The 27,452-nt window shown below is 42.4% G+C and overlaps 1 protein-coding gene across 1 annotated transcript in view; it reads left to right on the top strand.

Annotated features, from left to right (window-relative positions):
* Positions 1-27,452, top strand: part of Fggy (FGGY carbohydrate kinase domain containing) — a 334,558-nt gene that overhangs the window by 245,342 nt on the left and 61,764 nt on the right. Inside the window, exons 12-14 of the mRNA XM_055618965.1 lie at positions 5,715-5,789; positions 11,160-11,280; positions 16,528-16,622. Coding sequence (XP_055474940.1) covers positions 5,715-5,789; positions 11,160-11,280; positions 16,528-16,622 — 291 coding nt within the window. The remainder of the gene's footprint in view (positions 1-5,714; positions 5,790-11,159; positions 11,281-16,527; positions 16,623-27,452) is intronic.

Here is a 27,452-nt window from a genome sequence, read left to right as displayed (position 1 = left end):
TAAACAAATAGAGAATCTGAGGATCCAGCAATGCAAGCAGTTTATCCACTGCATAAAATAGAATTGGGATTAGAATTCATTCAATTCAAATTTGTAACACAAACATCCTTTTTTTGTATGCAAATACAGTACATCCTTTTTGTAGTTGTATTTATATGCATTGGTGTTTTGCCTGCTTGTATGTCTGCATGAGGGTGTTGGCGCTAGTTTTTATAGTCTACTTTATTTGGAGCACCTTATGCCTCTACCTCCCTTCCAACCTCCCAACTCTAGGTAAGAGAGAAGGAAGGTTAGAAGGGAAAGGGAACAGGGAAAGGGGACGTAGACCGCTTTAGACTTTTGGCTGTCATCAGGTTCTTTGGGGAAAATACTAATCTCAGTTGTCAAGATATCTAACAGCAAACTGCAAAACACAAAAGAAAACAGCCTTCTTTCTCCTCTGTCTGTCTCCTCAAAGCCCCTTCCTTTCTCAGGACTCTGGTATTTATACTGTCTCAGAGGCCTCAGAATTAAACTAACTCCACCCAGCAAAGACCACACCCTTCTCTGAGCAGCATGAGGCTGTTTATCAGGCTGGATAAACTAAGGCAGTCCCATATCCCACACTTGAGTTTAAAACAAAACAAAACATATCTACATAACATAACTGAGTTTTTAAAGAAACCAAAACTTGCACTACATGAGGGCATTGGATCCCCTGGAACTGGAGTTTCAGGCAGTTGTAAGCTGCCATGTGGGTACCGGGAATTGAACCCATGTTCTTTTGAGATGGTTCTTAACTGCTGAACCATCTCTCCAGTCCCCGTAAACATTCTTTAAAATAAAGCTGAAGCATTAAGGCTTTGAGTGTTTTCTCACTCTTTCTGTTCTGTTTTCAGGTTGCCTACTGTGTCTCTTGCCATGTTAGTGATTTTTCAAAATTATATCACAGAATCAGGTTGTTTTTGCATTTGCTTGTGTTTTTAAATAACCAGTGATTCTCAGCCCTCCTAATGCTGTGACCCTTTAATACAGCTCCTCATGTTGTGGTGACCCCCCAACCATAAAAATTTTTCCTGCTCCTTCATGACTGTAATTTTGCTATTTATATGAATGGTGATATAAATATCTGTGGTTTTCAATGGTCTTAGATGACCCCTGTGAAAGGTTTTTCTTGTGTATACTTAACGGCAAATTAAAGCCAGAGGTAGACTAAGGACAGGCCTTTCCAGTAGTGTGCCTGTCAGAGCCCTGAGGGGCTATCATGTGGAATCTGCTGGAGGGTTCCAGGAGAGAAACACTGGGAAGGACTAACACCCAAAAATGGGATCCAGGTTGACATGAGATTGGAGACAGGATTGACAGGAGTGTACAGGGGCCAGAACATTTGTACAGAACAGCTTTGGGAACTGGTGCATGTGCACATCCAAATGGCTTCCCCAAGCCTGTGAAGGTGTGAAGTGTCACATCATTTATGCAGTGGTAAAGTGAGGTCACTGGAAGAGTGTCAGCCCATCATTTCTTTTTAATATGTGTGTTCACTGGACCATGAATTTAGCAGTGTAGACTCGTCACCTTACAGTTCCACAGTTCACAGATCCAAGTTGCCCTTCCCCCATGGTTTCCCTGCTCTGGGTTTTCACCTGACCAAAAGCTGAGTCTCCTATTAGAAGGCTCTGGGTAAAATATACTTTCCATTCCATTCAAATTGTTGCTGAATTTATTTCCAACAAAGGTAAGACTAAGTTCCTGGGTTCCTGTGGGCAGTCAGGACTCGAGCTCAACTTCTAGAAGCTTCCTCGATTCTTCGGCTCATTGTCTTCTTCCTGTACTCTCAAAGACAGCAAGGGTGAGGCAGATCCATCTCATACTTTGAGATTTCCTGTTTTCATTTCTGCCTCCTGCCCTCTGCCCTCTGCCTTCCTCTTTTTCATCTTTTCACGGGTTCTTCTGCCTTCTTCTTCTTCTGCTTTTCAGTGCCCATGTGATAAATCAGGGTAATCATTCCCCTTTAAGGTCAGCTGTAACTGATTGCATCTGCCAAGTGTCTGTAGCTGAGTATGGATTAGTGTTTGCATAACCAGAGGACAGAAATCTTTCTAATTCTTTCTCCCAAGCCATGATGACACATTTGTCTTCATTTTCCAAGTCTGGGTGGATTTTTTTAAATCTTTTTTTTCTTTATTAATTACACTTTATTCACTTTGTATCCCCCCTGTGGTTCCCTCCCTCCTTCGGTCCCAATCCTTCCCTTCCTCCACCCTCTGCATGCATGCCCCTCCCCAAGTCCACTGATAGGGGAGGTCTTCTTTTCCTTCCTTCTTATCCTAGTCAATTAGGTCTCATCAGGAGTGGCTGCATTGTCTTCTTCTGTGGCCTGGTAATGCTGTTTCCCCCTCAGGTGGAGGTAATTAAAGAGCAGGCCTATCAGTTCATGTCAGAGACAGTTCCTGTTCCTATTACAATGGAACCCACTTGGATTCTGAACTGCCATGGGCTACATCTGTGCAGGGGTCTTAGGTTATCTCCATGCATAAGCATTTGTTGGAGTATCAGTCTCAGGAAAGACCCCTGTGCTCAGATTTTTTTGGTTCTGTTGCTCTCCTTGTGGAGTTCCTGTCCTCTCCAGATCTTACTGTTTCCCACTTCTTTCCTAAGATTCCCTGCACTATGCCCAAAGGTTGCCCATAAGTCTCAGCATCTGCCTTGATAGTCTGCAGGGCAGAGCTTTTCAGGGGTCCTCTGTGTCACGGGTGGATTTTAAGCAGCATAAAGAATCAGCCGGGACTCCCTCCATTACTGGGTCTTCCCAGGCTTCTGGTTGTCTCCATTCTCTAGTCCCTCTCTTCCCCCAGAAGTCCTCTACAGAGCTTTCCCTGAGCTCCCTCACTTCCTTACTGACTGAGGAAACCCCACTGTGTCCCTGAAAGCTTCCAGTTAATCCTCCTGAGTGATGATGCCCTCATCAAGGGACCTAGAACATCTCTTTGTCTTTAACATTTGAGGAATGTTTCCCACAGCACCTTTGTAACTAACATAAGTAATAATTTTTATTCCTTTAACAACTTGCTGTTATTACTATTATACTAAATTACTGGTCTTTATCTGAAACAGACATTGAAATTTTGAATTTTAGACTATTTAAATGTATTTGATGGGATAATTTGGGGATAGTAGTTCAAATCTGAACTTCATTTAGGTATCAGGAATACTTTACGTATATAGCTTGCAGATAATTTTACATAATGTTCATAATTTTCACAAACAAGTTTATGGTGTGGAAGCATCTATTTGTGGTTTAATATAAGAGCTCAAGTTTCAGATTCAGAGCTCAAGTAGAGATCAGGCTCAAGAGTAGGCCTCTTTTCTTATATACTTATTAATCTAAATTATTTGGGAAACCTATGAACTAATAATTAATAATGCTAAGGTTTAGAACACTTATCCCTTCAAGTTAGTGCCAATTTAGAACACAAGAATTTAGGTTCTTGCTAAAGTACGGATTGTCAGCTCACACCAAAGGTTCAGAAAAACTGAATAGGATCCCAAGAAAAATATGAATGCCAGGCTAGTGAAGAGATATGCACAAGTGTGAACCACGGGCTGAATTGTGCAGTGTTGAAGCTAACATCCGCAGCTAAGCTGAGGGCTTAGCTTCTGTCATTTCCTTTTCTAACACAAATGGAGATGATGATTTGTAATGTCTGAGGTTTCTCCCAGTCCTTGCAGACACATTCCTCACTGTGATACACACAGCACTTGTTAGGGACACATTGCTTCTTCACACTCCCAGAGGCTTGATGATGCTGGGACTGACCACCGCAAACCTTCTGCAGTGAGTTCTCCATCTACTTCACATCCAAATGTGACTATAGCACATTGAAGGAAATGCTTCATTTCTACGTCACAGGGGCAAGCAAACCTTTAATACCATCCCAAAGAAGGAGTGTGAACATGTATTAATTGTTTCAGAGAAAATATGAAGCCTTAACAAGTTTTTCTTGTATGTATAGACGACACCGTAAGCACTGGGCGAGTATAGCTTTTACAGACCTAGTACAACTTACCAATAAATAAGGGAAATTTCAGAAGTGATTTCTTCTCTCAAAAGACTAAGGGTTATTTTAGCCCTACCCTGCAGATGAAAAAAAAAAATGAAGTGCGGAGGAGCTACAAATTCATACGTGACTGTGCACCCAGTCAGAAGAAATCTGGAAATGTAAACCCAGATGTCCCCCTATAAATCTCCTCATCTTTCTATTCATGCATGCTTACTGTATAGGGGAAAAACACATTTAGATAGTATTTTGTGCCTGTAATTTAGGAAGTTGGCATGGTTTTAGACATCATATGCAACTTTAACACATTTCTAAATATTAACTAATTACTTTTCTCTTATGGTTCCCCTTTTACACAAGAGCCAAAAGAAATAAAATGTGCATACTATCGCAAGTCTCCCATGAGGCTTCCGCATTCATTCGACTGTCTCGCCTCAACACTGAAAATTGCCACATACATATTTATAAACTCACCCCTTCCACTTACGCTTCCTTTCAACTTCCTCCTCTCAACAGAACCAGTCAGCCCTCAGCTGAACTGTGTAAGTTCATCTGGCATGTGCGAGCTTTTGAAGCCAGTACAAATGCACACACACACACACACACACACACACACACACACACACACCCCACGGCATCTCTAGCACTCCTGGGCACTCACATTTCACAACAATTTCCTCAAAGGCTTCTTCATCCTCTTGAGTGGTCCACATGGCACACACTCCATAGAAAGTCCCATCTTGGACATCAATTAATTTTGTAATGTGAAAATCTAAAGTGAGGTCCAATGAGATGGTTCAGTGGGAATGGGCACTTGCTTCCTAGTCTGGCTGCAACATGACCAGAGAAAAAAAAAATCCAGCTTCTGAAAGTTGTCCTGGGACACACATAGCACACAAACACACATGTGCGTAGATAGATGGATCATTCTCTCATTTTGCTGAAGTGAACAAGCTGACTGCATCCCCGGCCAGCACTTGGAGAAGACATCGGCTTCTCCCCTCTCTGAAGATCCAGTAAGAACACTGACACAGAGAGATGTGAAGGGAAGCTTGTGAACCATCGGATTGCATCTACCACCAGCATCCGTTCATCTCTTAATTCTCTGGGAAACTAACCTGCTTATATGGATCTGGTTGATTTTGATGAGATTCCCTTGCAAAAATTATCCCTCAATAGGTACAACATCTGTAGGAGACATATTATTTACCCTGAATAACCCTTGGGTTCTGTTACACTAAGTTCTGACAGCAGCTAAACTCATGGTTGTCTACAGTCAATGGCTGACTGTTTACGTTTTTAATTTCTAATAAGCCACAGAAGATACCTATAACATTTTAATCACATATAATTTCATGTTAAAAATATCAAATATAATCTTATGAGAGGTTTGTTTATTTATTTTTAATTTTGGCTTGGATCAATCCAAGGACAAATAATTTTTTGGTGTAGAGGAAGGATATTTTTTCCCAAGTTTGAAGTTTAAACAATTTAGTAAGCATTCCACGATTAGCGCGCGCGCACACACACACACACTCACAAAAGCATGGGGGGATTTGCTTATGAACTTGTTGTATCCAGAAAGCACATCTGAGCTTGTTTACAGTCCTTGGGAACTATGTCTGTCTATGGCAGCTGCTTTTGGCCCCTCATTCTTCTCTTTCTTCTTTCCTATAGGTCACTGGATTGACACTGTCTCAGGACCTTGATGATCTTGCCATCCTCTACCTAGCCACTGTTCAAGCCATTGCTGTAAGATGCTTTAATGACATTTCAAGAAAAACAAAAAACAGAAACAACAACAAAAAACCTAATCTGTGCTTACAGTATGTTCAAGCCACAAGATCCCTGAGATTAACCATTGGTTTTGTGGCAGTTTTTCGTTTGTTCGTTTGTTTGTTTGTTTGTTTGTTTGTTAATTAGAAGAGAGCTTGGCTTGCCACAAAGAGATGTTTGCCTGTCCAGACAGCAATGATGATAAGAGTTCTCACATGCCTTAATGATAAACTCAAAGAACTGAAAGCCAAAGGAAAATGAAGTTTTTTTACATCATGCCTGTCAATTGCCTAATGTCTTCTAAATTCAGTACAGGCAAAAGGGAGATTTCAAGTACATGTGCAGTTGGAAAGCTGCTATCAAGAATGTTTCTTTTAATACAATACATAATATTGTTCACTTTACAAAATAATTCACTAAAAGGTTTCTTAGAAACATTTTGATTTGGGTTGGTTAGGGATTTACATGATGGGTTAAAATGATTAAGGCAAGAAGGCTGAATTTAAATCTGAAATGTGAGACCAAACCCAGCTGCTCAGACATCCCCTAAGTAATCTTGTGTAGCAGTGTTCCACAGGTGGGCTGCCAAAGAGTTCTAAAACCTTGAGATGACACAAAAGTCAGCATGTGCACCGGTACTAGAAAGCACATTTGCATTTTAGCATCTGAGAGTAGGTCTGTACCCCACAAGTAAGTCAGTGCTTTATTAATTTTGGAAAGAGAAGGGAAACCCTCAGAAAGACACAAAAGAGCTTACTACTAACTTTGGATTTATACTATTATCATAACTAAACCCATGGTTCATTATTATTATTTAGATTTACTTATATGTGTATGTCTTTGTATGCCATACATGGGGGAATCAGGAGAAGGCATTGGACTTAGGGGATGTAGTGAAAGGTAATTGTGAGCTGCCCAGTGTGGGTCCTGGGAACTGAACTCATGTCTTCTGCAAGATCAGCATATGTCCTTGACCAGTAAGTCATTATTCCACATTCCTATTCTTATTATCATTACTATTTCTAAGTAGTGGTGGTAGTGGTGATAGTGTTGGGAGCACTAGGGATGCTAGGGATTTGACCCAGAGCCTCGCCCACTGAGGCAAGCACCCTGCCACTGAGCCTATCTCTGTCCCTAAACAGTTTTCATTTGCTTGTCAATGCTCTACAGACTTGTGCGATGCTCACCATTTTTCTCTCAACAGCTGTTTTTATACTCTTACTCTTTTAAATAAATGCATGCATATTTATTCATATCACCAACACAGGTGCCCTGTTAGGACTCATACTTACCCAGGAGCCACATGTGTCTGGAGAACAGAACTCCCCGTCACTGTTGTACCCTCCCTTATGCAGAGCCACTGCAGAGGCAGATGGAACCTGCCCACTCAGCCACAGAGCCCCTGTCGACTGTAGACCGGAGTATCTCTCCCTTCAGCAACTCTCCTCTTGACTTAATACTTTGACCAGTTTGGTGAAACCAATCAAACTGTTTTACATTGAAACAAACAAGCAAACAAACAAAAGACACAGACAAACAAAAATCCAGACAATTCTGACATCTATCAATGGAGAAAGTGAATAGAAGATGAAAACTGAAACATGTCTATCATTAGTAAAATCATACAGTTCTCCTCTACTAAAACGAAGATTGCATGATACTACTAATGAAGAATAGAATTTGGAGACATTTTTTATCCCAGGTTCTGCACTAAATACCTATGCCGTCATCTGATGTAACCATATGATACTGATATTATGTTCCTCAGTCCACTGACTAGAATCCCAAACCTTTAGTATATAGTAAGTTAATCTGCTCAGTGCCATGAATTATATATGGCAGAACAGTGATGAGAATATATAGTTTATAAAATAAAACGTAGGTATAAGAAGTATTGAGGAAATTAGTTTTTGATTTGTGAATATAATTGTATAAAGGGGCTTGTAATAGGTTTAGTCGCTTTCATTGACATGAATAGTTCTAGAAAACTAGAGATGCAGGATGCTTACACCTTATGAGCAAATGCTAAGATGTGGGCATGAAGGACAAAGCTAAACAGGAGAGGCCAGGGATATTGCCCCATAGTGGTAAGGCCTGTGACTCTTCAGGGTACCTTCAACTCTGTCCTAGGCACCAGAGTTCCTTGTCTGTCCAGGCCTTAAGACTGTAGCCCTGTAAGCCATGGGGCTTGTCTTCATACTTGAGATAAGGATGGGCTCTTTGCCAGGGTCTCACAGCTAGTGCACACTAGTCGGAATGAGGACCAGTGTCCATCTCAACCCAAGCTCCTGCTCTCTCCGTTGGGTTGTGGTGTGCTTTTCTTTGATCTTTTTATAAAAGCTACATGAGTGAAATGAGTTTTCAGGCATTCCCAGAGCAGCTTTTACTTAACACATCAGAAAGCATCATTCATTTGGCCTGGAATCTTTTTCACAGGGTACTTTTCCTGGTAAGAACATTGCAGCAGGAAGCCCAGGAATGCAAAAGAAGATTAAACTTAATAATGCATGCAGGAGAGGAGGGGGAAAGAGCCAGCTATGTTTTCTCAAGTAACCCACATTTGGGAAATCAATCTTACATTTAATGGGCCATACGCCCTTTTAAAGTGATCCTATTTTTTCTGTCTATTGTCTTAATGACCTTTATAATTCCATGCAGGGAAGACATTTTAAGACAGATTTCCTGATAAAGCTTTATTATAGAGTCAATTAAATTTGGGTGGGGTTCCATCTGTTTGAAAAAATATCTGAGTGTACTGATTTTCTAGGCAAAAATGTGCATTTTAATGAAGCATTTTGATAACAGATATTTTTCCATAATGTTCAGCTTGGGAAAAAATTGTTTCCTTCTTCCTGAATATTGTCTTAGCACCTATTTGTTATTGTAAGTTAAGCAGTCTCTTCTCTATATTAATATCCGTGGTTGGTACTCTGTAGCCATGGGATGAAATTAAAGAGAGACAAGTTAGCTCAGGACTATAGGAAACCCCTCCATGCAATAAAATTCTCTCTTGCCTGGCTTCTTTGAAAGACCTGTCAGCCAATTGGTTTGTCCATGGCTTGTCTGTCTGGAGTTCTCTTTTCAGATTAGACCCTTAAAAAGTACTATTTGCATTTGAAGTCTTTTGATTTGCATTTGGTTCTGTGTCTCCTTGCAATCCCCTAATTTTAATTTAAATTTCTCCATGAAAACATTTTTTCCAGAAAGGTGAGCACAGAAGCATTTTCACACAAAGCCCTTTGGTGAGCATTTCAAGAGGGTAGCTCGTCACACAGTGGAGTCTGGGACACTAAAGGGAAGGCCTCTCAAAGAGCTGCCAGAGTGGGAAATGAGAGACAGGCTGTCACAGCCCTGAAGGGAGTGCCTCTTGTTCAGGTCCTTGCTTTACATTCCCAGTAATGTGCTTCGCAAGGACCCAGTCATAGACCTGCTAATCACACACTGCAAGTAGGGTTAGTTTGTCTTAAAACCAGAGATGACATTGACATGTGCAGCAGACTGAAGAACTCCTCTGTAAGCCCTTCCATGGGCCTGCAGCTGTGAGCTTATAAGGGACATCCTGGTGTGGCATGCCATGTCTCAGGCCATATCTTTTATTTCATTTAATTTACCATTTTTAGCAATCCACATTCAACTGAATGAATATGACATTATTTGTCCCATTAGTAAATGACAATGGAATCATGAGTTGGGTTGGAGAAACAGGTGAACTGCCCATCAGATTAGGTAGGGCCTCTTGACATCAATCAAAGCTCATGCCTTCAGCTTTGTAGAATCCAGTCTTTAGAATAGTTCATGGTGGCCTAGAACCAGTAGCCCTCCAATAGTCCATGATGGACTTGAGGACATTTACTGACCTTCTGAAGTTAAGCCTAGTTCTGTTATATGCATGACTTTTTTTCTGGGTTTCATGATTCCCCCCAAAACTAAAGAAAGAGCACCTAGAGAGAACGAGCAATACCCACTGGGGAAGGAATCACCATGCTTCATGTTTCATTTTTCAAACATAGTACAATCATAGATATTTTTGAAGGCCCAAGTTTACGAAATTCATATTTTCACCAGATTGTTGGACAGCTTCAAAAAAATTCTTAAGACTTCTCTGCTTTAATGGCTGCACCTTTGGTTGCTGGATGCCCCAGTGCTTCATCATTTATTGCAAACCAGTGGGGATGTCATATCCTGAGATTACCTTATGACGGGTCCCTCCTTTGAAGGACTCTCGTGGCCAGGAAGATGTTCTTGTAGACACCCTTATCAAGGGCTACTTCACTTACCTAGACCCCATCTCCCACAGCCTGATAAGTGGGCAGTATGCTGTGGACTTCCCAAACCGTGTGTCTTACCTGGGTTAGCCTTCTCATTCTTCTTGTACTCTGTATACATCAGGAACCAAGTTCCCAATAACACGTGCACTTTCACTAAAAACTATAATACTGGCTCATTTCTATTTTCAGTCCTCAGCTCTCCTTAACAGCTTCATCATTCATTGAAACTCTAGGGCCTTCCAGATCTTTAGCCGCATGTGTCCTCCGACATCCTCCCGCATCTACCCAGGAATTCACTCCCATTCTTTTACCTACAGCATTTCCTTCTCCCAAAACCCTTTAGTCTCTACACATTCAAAGACCCCTCTGTCTACTGAAAATATCCTCCTCCTTGTTTTTCTTCTGAGCCACTTCTTAACATATGGCTACATTCTTAATGCCATATCATAGTTCATCTTAAAAAAAAAAAATCCAGTATCCCCAAATAAGTTAGGAATTTTGAGCATCTATTTTTTGAACATCCCAAAAAAGTATGGTCACAGCTATTTAAATAGCCAAACCCAAACTATAAATTATATGTTAAGACTGACCGTAATGCCCCTAATGTAGGATCCTCTCCTCAAACCATACACACACACACACACACACACACACACACACACACACACAGACACATCACATCATGCACACAAACATATGCATGTACCAATAATTAATAAAAAGGAAACTTAAATTTGAAAGAGACCAAAGAGGCCTATATCAGAAGGTTTGAAGGAAGAAATGTTGTCATATCTTATAATCAGTAAAAAATGAAATAAAAGTAAAGAAATGAGCTGTATAACTGCCGAGCTGTATTACTCAGTGTTGTATTAATTCTGGGAGAAGCAAGGAGTTTGGAAGCCAGGCAGGTCCAGGGTAGAATTCCCTGTGTCAACCAGGTGTGTGATCACAGGTGACATGAACTTCAAACCTCAAATGTCTAGGATAGTCATGCAAAGTTCTGGGTGCCAAATACAAGTGTTCCTGATCCCTTGCTTTCACTGCCATCCTAATGTTTTCTTCTGCTTTCTCCTTTCAGTTTGGGACTCGCTTCATCATTGAAGCCATGGAGGCAGCAGGGCACTCCCTGAGTTCCCTGTTTTTATGTGGAGGCCTAAGCAAGAATCCCCTTTTTGTGCAGATGCATGCTGACATTACTGGTAAGCCTCGGGCAAGTTGTGGTGGAGAACTTTGGGTTGTGAGCAAAAGGACAAGTTAAAGGCACGCTGAGGGTAGGGGCCATTGGTGGTATCTCAGGTTATCAAAGTAACTGCATCATCTGTGTCCTCAGGATGGAGAAAGGGACTCAGATATGTCCAGTTACTGAATAAAACACCAAGGCTAGCGTCTTATTTGAGTACTTCTGAACCAAGCATTGTGGGGACTATTGAAGATACAGAAATGAATAAAACATGACCTTGGCACCATGGAGCTCAAGGTCTCCTCACAAAGGCAAACAGACAAAATAAACAGTGTGACAAGAGCTCTGAGTGAGGAAAAGTATAGTGGGTATTTTGCTCAGTTTTGGACTGTGTAGTAAAGGGTAAGAGATTTGGCTATCTGAAAAAGGAACATAGATCCCAACTGCTGAGGACAAGGTCAGGCTATAATGGGCGTGTAAGCCCAAGGGGCGCCAGATGCTGAGATTCCTTCTCAGTGCCTAGGAATCAGGGTTTGATCATAAAGTCATGCACTGAGCATCTTGGGATGGGCATAGAGAATAGGGGACAGTGGAATACTGCCACCTGAGCCGATCCCAGGGCTCCAGGAAAGGCACTCTGGGAGTTCACCTGTCAGTGGTACAAACCCCGACCTAGCCTCCTGCCCCTCTGGGCCTGTACCCTCACCATTCTTGCATCTTCTCCCCAAGTGTCTTCTGGAGACTGGTGCTCCCTCCAGTACCCATTGTTGGTACCTAGGTACCAGGTCTAAGCATGGGACAAGGGGAGGGAAATAGGGAAGCGTGTCTGCAACCTCAACTCCTGCCTGGCGTGAGCCCACCTTACGCTGGCATCCACCCACTGTGTTCCTTACACAGCAGGTAGGCTGGTGTCGGAGCTCATCCTGCTCCAGGCCATGCAGATACGGGACCCAAGTGCCAGGATTATTGATACCTGTACATAGGTAGATGGAATTAAAGAGAATATCTATTTCCACCTTATAGATAATAACTAGACGGAGGTACAAGTCACAGGATCGCTTAGGAAAGCGTGTAATGTCAAGGGTAGATCTAGGATGTGGGAGCTTTGCTAGCCTTAGCCAAGTGCCTAGTGCAATCACTAATTCTCCCTAACCGAGGAAATTAGAAAGTAGACTGCAGTGCAGTCAAGCAAACTGAGGGCAGGGAAGGTTCATTCAGTTGACTTCCCTAAATCAGGCAACCAGGTAGAAACAAGCCCAGATTGTGAGTCTTCTGTTGAGCCAGGTTCCATTGTCACTCTTTGACGATGCCCACCCTGTTTCAAGGTTTGTAAAACCTGCAGAAGTCAACCATGAAGACTGAAGCAGACAAAATCGAAAGCCAAATCAGCTGGGTCATATAGATAAGAGACAAGCCTGAAATCTCTGTGGTTTTCCACTTCTCAGCCATCAGTTAGCCAAAGCCACATCCTACCTGGATGGAGGCAGGAGGATAGAAGCCAGCTTTAGTGAAAGGAATGGGGTGGGGGAGAAGGGCCCTTGAGCACGGTAGCAGGATGTGACCTAGGCACAGCCTGGGCACTAAAGCTCTGGCCTTTGTGAAAATGGGTCATCCTCTAGTACTGTGCCCCTGAGCATCAAAAGCCAGGGAAAACCACTTTGCCACAAGCTCTGCATTGGGAACTGCTGTCCTCTGGGCTGATGAATGGAAAGCTGTTAGTGGCTGTTTGGGTTCAGATTGCAAATTGGACCCTTTGTCTCTTAACTACTGGCCAGTTACAGTTGTGGACAAAGAGACCTTTTCTTTGCCTAAAATTTTTCTCCTCATGAGTGACAAAGGGTGGCAAAGTGCATCTGCCTTCAAATGCTTTGGCTTCTGCTAAACCCATTAATACATCCGATAAAATAGCTGACATTCCAGGCAAAGCCTCCCTCTTCCTGCCTTCACCCAGGGCTCAGAGAAAGGAATGCATTTGTATCTGTCCTATAAAAGAGGCCTGTGGAAAGGTGAAGCAGTGGTTCTGCTTTCCCTGTGCAGAACAATTTAGAACAAATCACAGCATAGTACAAAATTCTCAGATATAATGTGTGGAAAACAAAACAAAACAAAACAGAATGCAGAGTGGAGTAGGGGAAGGAGCAGTAGGCCAGCTCGGTCCCTCTTCCAGAAAACAAGACAAAAACAAAACAAAACAAAAAACCAGCAGTGTTGTCATCTCCCTCATGCAGAATTCTGAGGAAGGAAAGCTCAGGAGCTTGAGGTCCTGGCTCTTGCTCAGCTCCCAGTGAGCGATCCTAGCCTGTTGCTTCACTTCTTCCCTCCAGGCAGCCCCATACCCAAAAGGAGATGACACGGTGGAGACAGGTTAAGGCTTTATAAGCAATTTTGGCCAGCTTAGGAAAAACTGGCTTCATGAAAGCAGGAAATATGGGCTGCCCCATCTTGGGAAAGGAAGTAGGCACCAGAGGCACTTCCTGTCCTCTGACCATTGACTTAGCTGTGATTTCCAGAAATAGTTTGCATGGACAAAATACTGTAGGTTTTCCTGCAGACTTGGGACTAGATGTTCCACCTTCTAAATTATACTTTTTGTGTGTGTTTCTCTAGGGTTTCCTTCTTCCTGTCTCACATTCCACCTTCAGTTCATTCTTTTGTTTTGTTTTTGTTTTTGTTTTTCACACACAAGCCCTCCCTGGGTACCCAGGCTATCAAGTGCTGAACTTGGCTTGGGAATACAAAGAACAAGATGTCTCCAAAAGGTCTTTTACCAGTCAGCAAAGTTTCCATTGTCTTCTGACCAGTGTGTAGGGGAACAGAATACAGAGCCAGAGGTCAGAGGTGACAGGGCCATACAGGGAAGGGAAGCTTACTCAAACTTGGCCAACTTGAATAAAGGGTTTGTTTACAGAATTATGGAAAACCTAGCAACCAGGAAGACCCCTATAGCTGCTAACCTATTTTCATTCCCTAAGCTTCAGGTTGAGGATCTAGAGGCACCCAGCCTGACATAGGAGCCAAGTTCAGACTCAACCAGAGGGCAGTTTTTAAATGAGAAAGCAAAGGCATGGAGAGGTTAAATAGGCTATCTAATATTGCACAGCTGTGTCAGTAAGAAACCAGAATTCAAACTCTGGCAACTGAACTCCAGAATATGCTGAACTATAATGTGAGAGCTACTGGGGTTTTCTGGGTATCCCTGGCCTCTACTCTCTAAGGAAGCATCCTGAGACTCATTCCTGTCCATTCGGAAATTGGGAGGTTGTGGGTCTGTTGCAGCATAGCTGAAGATAAATAGTGCTCAGAAGGCTATCTTCTATCTAAAGAAAGTTCTAGATCAATAGGAGGCCTGGGTGGCAACAGATTCACACAGGCACAGTGTAGTATGACTTCTGTCTGAGCCACCAATATCCTTCTGTGTGGCCTGGTATCTGACCTTACCCTCAGGATGGCTGATGAGACTTGCCCTTTCTTGTCTCCATAGCTCTACTCCCCAGCTCCCATGAACACCTATTTGAAATCAATGTTGAGTCTAAGAGTAGCAGCCGCCATTTCTCTCACAAACCAGGAAACGTGAGCTCCAGCTAAACGCTATGTCCCTAACCCTCACAGTGAACCTGTGCAATGAGCCGCACTTCTATTTGGATTTGTTTCCAGGCTGTCTGTAAGAGGGTATGGGGGCAGCTAACCTGACCTGGAGGAGGTCGCTAAGTTAGCAACTGAGCCTGGGAGAGGCAGGAAGAGAGCTGCAGCCTTTGTCTAAAAGTATTTCTGCCTTAACTTTCCAAGTATGATATAAGTGGTTCCTACTTACCTTCACATATTTATCTCAGTCTTGTGTCTACTGTGTCAGCCACTGAGGTAAGCAGGGCTGAAAGAGTTAAAGAGATTGTGAAGGACCCCAAAGGAAAGGAAACAGGGGAGAAGCCAGGCCTGAGCTTTTCTCAGATCCATCACTCCACCTGATGGCTTAGTGGCACAGCTAGAGGCAGGTCCTGTTATAATTCCTCAAGTTCTCTGAGATGTCAGCAAGATCCTCTTTCCTGGCTGTCTGTATGGGGGATGTCAGGAGCTGACCTGAGGTAGGCAAGTGAGCCTCCCTAGGAGTCAGGAACAGAGCTGCAGCCTTTGTTTAAAGGAATCTTTTTGCCATAGAACTTTTGTTTGTGGCACTCCCTGTCATCTACTGAATAGAAAATTAAGAGCTGTCCTGTGAAAGTAGATAGAAATTTACCCCCATTTTTTTTTTTTTTTTTAGATAAAGAAACTGAGGTAAGGAGAGGTGGGGATCCTAACTTAGGATCACACCGTGAAGTGAGTGAAGAAGTTAATGTGTCAGTTATGTTAAGAATCCAAGGCAGCATATGAAATCCACACAAATCTTCAGTCTTGGGGACTGGTCATGTAGGTGGCTTCTTTGTGCCTGGTGGATTCCTAGTTACCTTCAAATGCCTATTTTAGTCTTCATGTTCACTGTGTCAGCCACTGGCACAGAAAGGCATTCTCTCATTTAGCTGATGACCGAGGCCTTGCTCTAAATGCCACAGACATGGTAGTAGACAGAAAGGAGCCCTTAGCTTCATGTAATGTCAGTTTTGCAGAGCAAGGCACAAGACAACCTAAATAAGCAAAACACATGGAAAGAAAGTGAGGGGGAAAATGTAGGAGCAAGTGAGGGAGGCTGAAACTGCCTCCTCATTTTAAATGTAATGACCAAGGAAAGCTCAGGTTGTATTTACACTGTTGTGAAGAGGCAGTTACACCGATATCAGGAAGGCCCCTGAAACCTACTCAAGAAGTAGCATGGAAAGCATGTCCATGTGGTGGCTAGGAAAGAAGAGGATAGATGCTAGAAGAGGGCCTTGCCAGACTATACCAGGAGGTAAGAAACCCCTGGAGATGATTATATATGAGCCTGAGAACCAGCCCCCCCATGACCTATATCCATCACCCCATCTGAGACTTCATTTCAGCCTTCACTCCTCAGTAGGCCCAGTAAAGCATGTGATAGAGGGAAGCCAGAGACCTGGGTGCCAAGATCTTACAGGTTGCTAGGTGTGGTATTGCCTACCTTGAGGCTCGTGGCCAGTCATCAGCAGGCACAAGGCAGAAAAGTCCCCTGGAACCCATAATTCCAAGGACTGAGGCCTTGAGGGAGGTATGAGCTACTGCTGCTTTGACATCAGGTGTTTTATTTCCGGAGGTGCTTTCTGGCTCTCCAGAGCCCTGCTCCTGCTCACTAACCAAGGTGTGAATTTGTCCTGTGCAGGCATTCCTGTGGTCCTGTCACAAGAGGTGGAGTCTGTCCTTGTGGGTGCTGCTATTCTAGGTGCCTGTGCCTCCGGGGACTTCACTTCTGTGCAGGTATGTCAGGATCCATGGGTGGTTGTGGTCCCTCCCCTGTCTGAGGCTGTCTGTCCTCTTGACAGCAACTCACAGCTTGCAAAACACGCACAGGATATAATTAGGAAATGATAGGTTGCAGCCAGAGAGTCGCAGGCGCTGGCAGTCTCTGACGTGGTTACTGTAGCCTGCCTTTAACTTTACGTTTGTGTGAATTGTTTTGCTTTTCTCTCCTGTAAAGAAGCTCCTAAATAATTTAGCCTCAGTTTTCCTTTGGCCAATTTTTTTTTTTTTATCAAGAGGAACAGGAAATGGTCAAAATATTGGTTTTTAATCCTGTACTTAAGAGTTTTATTTGCTTATTTCAACTTCATCACTTTCCAAATACCTTCAAAGCCTCTATCAACAAGAAACACAAAAGAAAGTGTTGGTTTAAAAAAAAAATACAAGTGAAAATAAGGAACAAAATACAGAAAGAGTTAAGTGGTGGTGACTGGGTACACAATTTTGCTCTGAGCTTCCTGGCAGCCAAGACAAAAAAAAAAAAAAAGAATGCATGATAGATTGCATAATTCTTATTTTCAAAAAGAGGAAACTTTCTGGTAAGAGACAAGCTTTTCCTGCTGTGAAATTACAAAAGATGTTGTACATGTTGGAAGTTGTGAAAGGCCCTGAATGTTAAAATGATACAAAAATCCTAAAAGAAAATGAGTATGAGGTAGAGGCTATGTTGACAGGCTCTGCAGCTAGACTACCTGGGTTCAGATTCTGGCCTCCCTACATATGAGAGCTGAAGATTCAACCATCGACTCTGTACTTGAACTTTCCTAACTCTAATGCTGACCAGTAGCTGGCTTGTGCATTCTTGTGTCAGTGGAGCTGATATAGTCCCCACCACAGCTCTCGTATCCCCATTTAAAAATGAGGAAGTTAACCAATCTTCCTCTCCCCGTGGATCTTTTTTTTTTTTTTTCCTTGTAGGATCTGATGCTTAGAACTTTGGTAGTCAGCTTGGGCTGATGAGGCTTATAGAGAAGATTTTAGACACTGGAGAGGATATCCTTGACTGCTGTGCCAATCCTGGGAGCAGAACACTAGCTCCTAGCCAAACATGAAACAGCTAGTAAGTATGGGAAGCAAGTCAAACCCCTAGGTACTGATAATCAGAGAGTTTAATCACTTGCCCACAAGCCCCAAAGTTAAGACGAAGAACTAGGTGTTCTACCAGTACCCCCACTAATGAGAGTTAAACTTGCCATGACTGTCTAGTGTGGCAGGGACTGTGCTAAGTTTTTTAGTATAGCTTTCATAATGCTTATAATACCCTTTCATGTCCTGTAAGAGAGACCCGGAACACTTGCAAGAGTTAGACCATTAGAAACTTCTAGAGGCCGAAGCCCATTTCTAGTGTCCATGTTCTCCGAACACAGTTGTGTATACAATGTATCTCCTATTTTGCTTCGGAGGAGGGGTTAATCTGCAGCGATTTGAGTCCTGTTCCCCTTTCTACCACCGTAAATGCTAGTTTTTTTAGTTTATAAAGTAAAGCTATACCTCAACTTCTGGATTTTGGAAAAGTTGAGGGAAAAAGATGTTCAGAAGTATGAAACCATCCTTTTCCTGGTGCATTCAATCTTAGTTTGTGGGCCATACTCCCACCTTGCCAGCCCTTTTCTGAAATAGAACTGATAATTCAAGCTCCATGAGGAAAAATTAGAAATTCCAGTTCAGACAAAGGAGAAATATAAAAACATGGATCTTTTTACTCTAAAAAATACTTTACCAATTCTAATTAATACACTAGTCTTTTTTCTTTATAATTGGGATCATTGTAAAATGTATTCAGACAATAATTATTGTTTTGTAGTCTTCTCCCTCCCCACTTAGGAATATGTAATAAATCTTTTATTCATTTCTTCTGGTTGTATAACTTGCTACCCCATAGTATATAACATAGTTCTTTTACCGGACCTCAGCTCTTCTGGCTGTTTTAATGAATGCTTCCAATAACATCTGTGTAGCTAATTTTTTATGCATGGTCTAAGCTATCAGAGTCTATGTATAAAACAGATTATGGAGGTATGTAAAGGTTCAGTCAAAAAGTTCTGCTTAATTTTTAGGATCTTTCGTACACAATAACAATTGATACACTCATCAATATTATCTGAAAATCCCAGGTTCACATTTCTTGTAAATTAAAGCTTCATTTATTTTTCAGGCTCATGAGTCTTATAATCTGATTCATTTCACATATGGTCCTGATAACAGCGTTTTTAGTAGACATTTGCCCTTTGCTACTTAAGTATGTGTTTCTAGAGATATGGGATGCTGGGTTCTAATTAGAAAGAATCAGATTTCAGATTAAATTTTCTTAGTATATATGCTGCCCAGTATGTCAATACTCCTAAAAATTCAGCCAAAAAACTTTGGAATGATAGTTACCAGTTTCAAGAAGAATTAAATTGGGGATGTGATGTTGGTCCTAACACAAGTTAAACTTATTGCCAATAGCTAATTATCAATGCTTTCTTATGTTTTTATAAATATCTCTCCCAACCAAAGGAACAGAAATAAATTTGGGATCTGATTAATTATCTATCAGTCTCTTGGTTCCAATCCAGTTTGTAGAATAGCACCCTGGGTGTAAAAGTCAAAATATTTATCTTAAAATTAGAGTTCTATTTTTAAGAATAAAAGACATGTAACATCTGATTCTCCTACTCCTCACAGGCCTGTTATTTTCCATCTGTTACTGTTCCTCGTATTATAGAAACAACCTAGCAGGTGTTAGCAGGGCCCACTGTGCTGAGAAGCACAAGAAAGAAACTGTGTAACCTTGCTTGACACATGGCCACCAACCCATCTCTCAAAGAGGACATAGACTTCAAGATGGTAGGCAGTTTAGCTGCCTTTCACAAGCAGTACAGTACCTAGAAAATCACTGCTTAGTTGACAAACACAGGAATTACAGCAGAAAGGTGCCCTGTTTAACTCAGCATGTCATTCTAAGGATTGTTGTCAAGTTTATGTGTTTGCTTTTGATTATAATCTACCTGTTGACTTTTCTTTTAACATTTTCTTTTTTTCTGTTTTTTTTCTTTGTTTTACTTATTATAATACTTGTTGACTTTTTTTATAGAGATGAACATCAAGCCCTTTACATACAGGGTTGTTTTAGCACATGGGTATTAACAAGATTTAGTTTAATGAAGGCTGGAGAGATGGCTCAAGTGGTTAAGAACATTAGCTGCTCTTGCAGAGAAACCAGGTTTGATCCCGAGAATCCACATGATGGCAGATAGCAATCTGGACTTCAGTTTCAGGAAATCTAATGTCCTCCTCTAGCCTCTGTAGGAACCAAATAAGAACATGGTGGGCAGACATGCAGGCAAACACCCATACACATTAAACTAAAATGCGGGAAAGATTCATCTAATGAATATATTCTTCTGTAGCATCCTACTTTCTCTACAATTTTCATTTTTGAAAATTTAAGAGTCAGGTTTTTATTAAGTTAATCATGGCCAAACATCTATAGAGTCTTTAAAAACATAGGATTATAAAGTTGTATTACTAAAGTGATGTTCACTTTATTCTTTGACTTGATTTTATTTGAGGCAATATTTGATACTGTTACAACCTTTGTTCTCTATTTCATTCATACACACATATGCTTATATATTTACATTATATCATAAATATGATTATAGATAAAATATATACAATATTATAAAAATAAATGCTTATAAATATAATGTCTCAGTCTATCATATGTAGCATAGCTTTCCATAATAAATGTCCTTGTTGGAATAAACCAAAATGAAGTGAATAAGTTAGGGTGTTTTTTCCTTTATATTAACTAGTATAATCCAACAATAGCAAATCCATACTGCATAGTTTGATAGTCACTACAATAAATAAGTGTGCAATCTGAAATCATGAAAGACAAAGCCTTCAGTAAAATCAAGAATAGCATATAAATGGAGATGAGCCCTGACTGCACAAATACATGGACATGTCTGCCCCTGCACACACAGACATAGTCATACCCCCATATGTTCACACATGAACCCACACATACCACACACATGAATATATGCCCAAACACACATATTTCATGCATCACCCCTACTGGAGAAAGGCTTGATTCAGACTCATAGAACATGCAGTCTCACTGAAATTTATGACACAGTTCTGATCGCCACTTTAAGAACTGTGCAGAAGAAAACCCATCTCTACAGTTGCTTGCTTTGATATTCTACAGTGAACCATTGAGAAAGTATCATTGGTGCGGAAACATGAATGATGTATCTTTTTTTTTCAAATGTGTTTCAAAGAAACTGTGGCCTTTAACATTTCACATTGTTCTAGATTATCAAGGAAATTTCCTGCACTTTCTTTAATGTTACAGATGAGGAAAGAGTGCCAAACAAGCTAAGGGACAAGTCAATTGCTAGAAAATTAGTGAAGCCAAAAGTTAAGTCCTATCATAAGTTGGTCACAGTGACTATTCTAGATGAAAGCATGATCGCTATTATTTAAAACCTGATATCAAATTAAGTGGCCAGAAATTAGAATTTACATGAACATTGAAATGTCACTGTTTTCATCAAGATCTCTATGGATAAAATGGAATGCACTTTCAACTTGGGATAGTTTTAGAGAGTTTGCAAGAGGGAGGGACTATTTATAAAGTTTCTGGTGCTACCCTAGTATTGGCAGGTGAAGGTGAGTCAGAAGCCAGAACACAGGGTGGTGTGGAAGCGTGACTCTAGGAGGAAAGAGCTGTGCTGCTCACCTACCTCCTCTTAGCTGGGCCGAGCCAAAAGGCAAGGTAGCGTCTTGACATGCCTGTCAGCCCATGCACAACCAGAGCAAGGTGCTGAGAGCCTTCAGGGGTATATGAAGATGTCCAGCATGGTCTTGTAGACCAGCCTACTCAGTCTGCTGTATACTGCTGGATCCGGAATGATCTGGGATAGGGAACTTGCATCAGACTATGAGTCGATACATCACCAACTGTACTGTTTGGTTTGGCTGACATTTTATCGTAGCAAGATGTTCTCAGGGAAAGAATCGGTACGCTGGATTACACTGTGGGGCAGGTTATGTAGGCCGTTGCACATGGGGCATTTGAGGAGAACTGAACCGAGCCTCCTAGCTCTGCAGATAATGAGAAAACTGCTGGGAGTGGTAGAGAAGACCCCCGTGCCCCTCGTTTTGTATTTCTGCTGAAGCATCTGCCAAAAATAATCAACCTAATGTTTATATTCATGTGCTTTGAGTTAGGCACTGTGCTAAGGTATAGATGGCTTTTAGGCCTTGCACGATGTTTTTCACCTCCCCTTAGAGCGGAGATTCAGGTTTAGAAACTTAGGTAATGTGCCCTTGTTCCCACAGGTAGCCAGGGGCAGTGAAGTCCAGCTCTGACACAGAAGTCTATGCCCTTCACTATGCCTAGGCTGCCCCGGAACCATAATTAAGATTTTCCAATATTAACAACCGGGAAACCATGTGGAATTGTAGGAGAGTTGTCTTGAGTGACTGTCATGACCGTTTTCCTTGTTACAGGTAACAACAGAGAAATGGTCCCACAAACAGTAGCACCCCAACTTGTAAGAAACTGGAAGCATAGGCCTTTCTCAGCCCTGCCAGCCAGCTGGGAGATGAATTTAATTTGTTTTAATGTGGCTGCTGTCTGTTTCCATGGCTAACCCGGGCGGATGGGAAGGATTCAGGGAGAAAGAATTCATGAGAGGGATATACAGACTTAGAAATGTTATTAATTGGTTGAGTAAGGCAAAACAGGGAAATAAAATATCTGCTCTTTACAAAGTGAAGGCATCTTCCTCCCTTAGCTCATTAAAAATTAAAAGCACTCTTGGCTTAAGTAGGGCAAATTAGTAATTAAGTACTACATAATCAACCTGGATAAACATAATGTTGAAGGGGAAGCCAAATTAATCATTCCGTTGGTTTGTTTTTTGGCCCATTAATGCACCTTTTCCGCATGTCCTTCCTGTGGTGCCAGGATGCATGTTCTGCGCCTCCACGGCCGGAGGAAGACTGCGTTGTCTCAGCTGTGCTGACAGATGTCAGTTGTGCAGATCTCAAGAAAGTGTGTGTGCATGTGGGCCTTTATTCAAAGTACTCAGCCAGGTCCTGTGTTGCAGCCTTTAAGGCTACCATTTTCCTGACATGTGACAGGAAAAGCCTAGACGTTAGGAGGATGAGTGAGGTGAAGCCTATTCCGTGTGCAACACTTCCCAGGCTAGTGAGGGAAGGGAGTAGAGGTACACAGACTGTGGGAAAGCCATAACTGAAGTAACTGCAGAGACTGTTTGCCTGCCTCAATCCTTGTTTCTGCTGTTTACTATGTGTGAGTTATTCAATTCCTCATGCTTTACACACACACACACACACACACACACACACACACACACACACACACTCTGGGGGTTGGGAGAGAGAGAGACAGCCCTATAACTCATACCATAAGGAGTAGACATGTCCGCACATATAAAGCAAAACAACTTTAATTGGTCACTCTCTGCTTAAATTATAATAATTATACAGTGGGATAATGGATCATCAGAGGAGTGTCCTTACTGTCTTGAGGGCAGGAAAGCCATCCTAACAAGGTGACATTTGAACATTACATTTTGGAAACTTTGTGACCTGGACCTCTGTACTCAAGGACAAAACAAGTGCTGGAGACCCAGTCATATGGCATTGCAGTAGCTGTCTGCCAAGTGTAGGAAGGGGGAGGGCAAAACTGAGTGCATCGTGGTGACCGGGTAAGAGGAAAGTAAGGGATTCCGAGAGAGGTTGCTCCATTCCAGGCGATCGCCTTCTGTGGTTTGCCAACCATGTGAGCAAACTTGGTGAGACACATTATTTAATGTCACTGATCCTCAGCTCCTTACTGATAAACCTTACAGATTGCTCCCAATTTAAGAACAAAAGGCCTTTGAGTGCACTGCCTGGTACTCAGAAAAGCACTAATATTATTATTCTCTGGGTTGATTCAACACCCGGAACAAACTCATCCAGAGAGTTTATATATGTTTCGACTTGAGAGCAGGAAATGAAAGCACCAGATTTTGAATGTCAGTGGTAGAATGAGGGTTTAAACTCAGGTGGGCTGCCTCCAGACCCACGAACACATCCCTCACCCTCCACGCTTTGGAGGGTACCAACATATAGATGGCTGTGCCTTGTGCTGGAGCTACAGCAGCTGGCCCTGTGGTCCTTCAGTCAGTGGTAAGATGGACACACTTCTGTTGGGGAGAATGGCAGGGCTGAGTGTACAGCTTTGGTAACAGCAATCCTCGAACAGGTGGGGCAGGTGGGCAGGCATAGTAGTTAATCATGAGTCACTACCGTGGATGTGGTAGCAGTGTAGCCACTTCCACTGATCTTGGTGATTTTGCTTAGAGAACAAACAGGTTGTTTATTTGCAGATCACTCATATCCATGTAGCATTTAAAGATTACTGTAAGAGACCAAACCTTCTACTAGAATAAAACTCCCAGTCAGAAACGGTCTACAGAGAGGACACTCCACGTACTTACATCAGGAGACTCCTTATACTCCCAGCGTTTAGGTACCAGGCAGGCTGTGTAAACATGGGGAGAGCAAGGCCAGGAAGTATTGCTGAGAGACCTTGAAACTCCAGCTGTGGACTCCTGAGGGCCTCAGGGAACATCTGTGGAATCTGACATTTTGTGTCTAACCTGAACTAAGGGGGTTAGTTTGTTGAAATAGCACACAGTGAGGGCAGAACAGGGAAGCATTTCAGGTCATGTGGTGTTTAATCATAACATGAAGGGTGTATGCCATTTTTTTCCTGGTATGAAATTTTAAAAATCACCATTTCTTTAAAAACTAGCTCAGAAATCAGTTTCTCCGTGGGTATTTTCTAGAAACAGAATTTATTTGATCCCACCTGGCTGAAAGCCCAGACATGATACTGAAACTTGGGTTCAAGGGTTTGTGGAGTTTCCAGAGTTGTCACTTGACCTATGATTTGGTAGATAGGTAGTGTGGCACGTTGCCTGGTCCCTTTCTCGGGCAGTTTTCTGGCAGAGCGGCATCACTGGCTGAGGAGTGCAGGACCTCTGTCCTAAATCTCTATGCGAGGAGTGCTAATGTGAAGCAGGGCGTCAATCAAGAAGGGCAGCAGATGCTGACGTAGATCAAATGTCAGTCAACAAAAGGCCCGAAGGAAGGCCACTGAACTTGGCGCCCTCCAGGCAAACACACATGACGGCCTTCATGTCAGAATGCCGTGTCGTTTCATAAACTGCAGTGAGTGATGTGTTTTCTTTTTTTTTTTTTTTTTCCAGCTGGACAGCTGCTACTGTTCTATGAAACGTTTATATTTAATGATGATATGTTATACGTTCTAAGTGTTTTTAATCTGTACTTTTAAACAATATATTTAGTTCTCATAGCAGTAGTGGCTGCCAGACCCGGAATTATAGCTTTTCAAATATCTTCCCGGTAATTGTGAGGAAATTTTTATTTTTCCCATCTAGTACCCTCTCTTTCTGCTCTGCACAGAATAAGTCACGTAATAAATTGCTTCGTACATAAGAGTACAGACTCTGATATCACACAAAGCTAGACTCAAGTCCCAAGTTCAGATTTCATAACTATGTATTAGGAAAATCCCTTCACCTTTCTAATCCTGCTCCCTCGCTTCAAAAGCTAAAATCCTGGAGTATATATCTCATGTGGTTGTTGAGAAGATTAAGTGAGATGATATGTTCAGAATAGTTGGCAAAGTCACTGTCATGAGTCATCCCGCAGTGAAAAGGACAAGTTGATGTGGCATGGAGCTGATAACTATTAGCTGTTCAGTGTTAGTGCTCTACACGTGTCTGCTTGGTTCTACTTGTGACGCTTGCGATCAAACCTAGGCCCTTGAGCCAGGCAGATACTACACCACCAGGTTACTCCTGTAGCCTAGGCCTTGGCCTGTCTGCACTCAACGCGTACTCACCCCAGCCTGCTCTGTTCACTCCACGTTACATATGGCGGGCTCCTTTGCCCCTGGCCTAGCTGATAAGAGAAGCGAATTACTTACTCAGGTTCACACTTTGTACACAAGCTGGAATGGTTCTATCGAAAGTTCATGTTCTTTCTACTGAAAAAATCCAACCAGAAACCAGGGTATACCTTTGTGTGACTGGCTGGCTCACCAGCCATAGACACAGCAGGAACGAGAGGCCTGGCCTCCACAAGGACTGGGCCTTGAAGGGTAGATGGAAATGTTCAGCCCAGATCAGGCAGCAAAGCAGTATGAAGAGGATCTGTAGAGGTGCCAGTGACAGTGAAGGGCTAGGCTCAGACAGATTGAGTTTCCTCTGGGGAAGGATTCCAAGTCAGCAGTACCAGAGAGAACACTGGGTTTGTAGGGAGTACAGCTGGCAGGCATTTGGGCTGTCAGAGAAGCCTCGTGCTTAAGTAAACAAACAAAAAGTTGTGTACTGATTATCTCTTTAGCAAGCTGAAGTGCAAATTAATCTAGCCTATGAGTAAAAACAACAAAGTCTCTTAAGTTTCGATGAGTTCCTTCGAAAGAAGGGGAGTGCCTTATTTTAAAACTCCTGGCGGTGTGTTTCACTAGAGCACATCTGTGAACAAGGTGCTGTATGGCAGAACAGCACACACTAAGAATTCAGCGTGGAGAAGGAACCTTCTGAGGTGTCATGGAAGGTGCAGAGCCCACCCCACCTCCTCCGTGCTTCCTCATAGCTGCCTGGAACCTTGGTCTAGAGGAGCCGGTGTTTAGAGCTGAGCTGAGGGTGTCGCAAATCTTCCCAGTGTGGCCGGGTCTGTTCGACCTACTGACATGGGCTAGAGTGGGATCTTGGCAGTCCACTGGGATAACCACTTCAGATGCTAGGGGAGAAACTTATAGACAGTCCTGAGCTGGACATTGTAGCCTGTGGTTCTGTTCCTAGGAAACAACAGATCCTTTCCTTTGAGTTCCCATCTCATTGTAGTAGAGTGGGGAGCTAGGACTCCGAATTTCCAGGGGATTCTAAAACCGATCTGAGAGTCATTCCGCATGATAATTACAGTCGTGATTACTGACTGATTTAATGTCCAGACCCATTCCCTGAAGGGCCACTGTTATTGACACTTTGCCAGCAATGGTGCCCTGCAAACACAGTCATTTCTCGGGATCACGGGCAGTAAGAAGTGAGGCTCAGATAAGAATACAGATGCCCTCACATGGCTAACCATGAAGTGCTGAAACCCACTTCTCTATACTTTACTGAACATGTGCTGACCTTACTGAAGCAAACCTCCAGCTAAAAGTTCCAACCTTAATCGATCCTGTCTAGTCTCTAGAGCTGGATAAACATGCAGTGAACCAAACTGGAGGTGAAGCTCCATAGGCATGGCTTAGAGCTAGCTAAGAAGGGAAGCACTTATGGCTAGTTATTGTGCACCAACCGCTGAGCAACTGTGCCACCGTGAATGGATCCAGCCAGCTTTCCAGTTCACACCAATACCAGCTCTAACACTCTGATTTTTCAGAGAAGCCCCTCATCGTTAGTGTATGCCAGTAACTGAGTGACTCCAGTTGGGACCTGGCCCAAGAGATTCTCCTCTTTGGGCCTTTTATTCCACATCTTTACCCTGTAAGGATCAGATTCAGGGTTTTCATACATGTCAAGAAGTGGAACCTCTGCAAAGCCAACATGTAAGGCAAGAGAATGCACCATGCATCTCTCACTCAGCCATCAGTCTTTTTCTTCCTCTGTGCAGACAGCCTCAGAGGGTCCCTGCTAAACAAGAGGACTGAGCCATATTATTAAAAAGGAAATAATAAAT

This window comes from Psammomys obesus, unplaced genomic scaffold (genome assembly GCF_907164565.1).
Source record: "Psammomys obesus unplaced genomic scaffold, mPsaObe1.curated_primary_1811, whole genome shotgun sequence".
In the NCBI taxonomy this organism is placed as follows: Eukaryota; Metazoa; Chordata; class Mammalia; order Rodentia; family Muridae; genus Psammomys; species Psammomys obesus.
The sequence above is the reverse complement of the archived record's forward strand: the minus strand, read 5'-3'. Positions and strand labels throughout refer to the sequence as shown.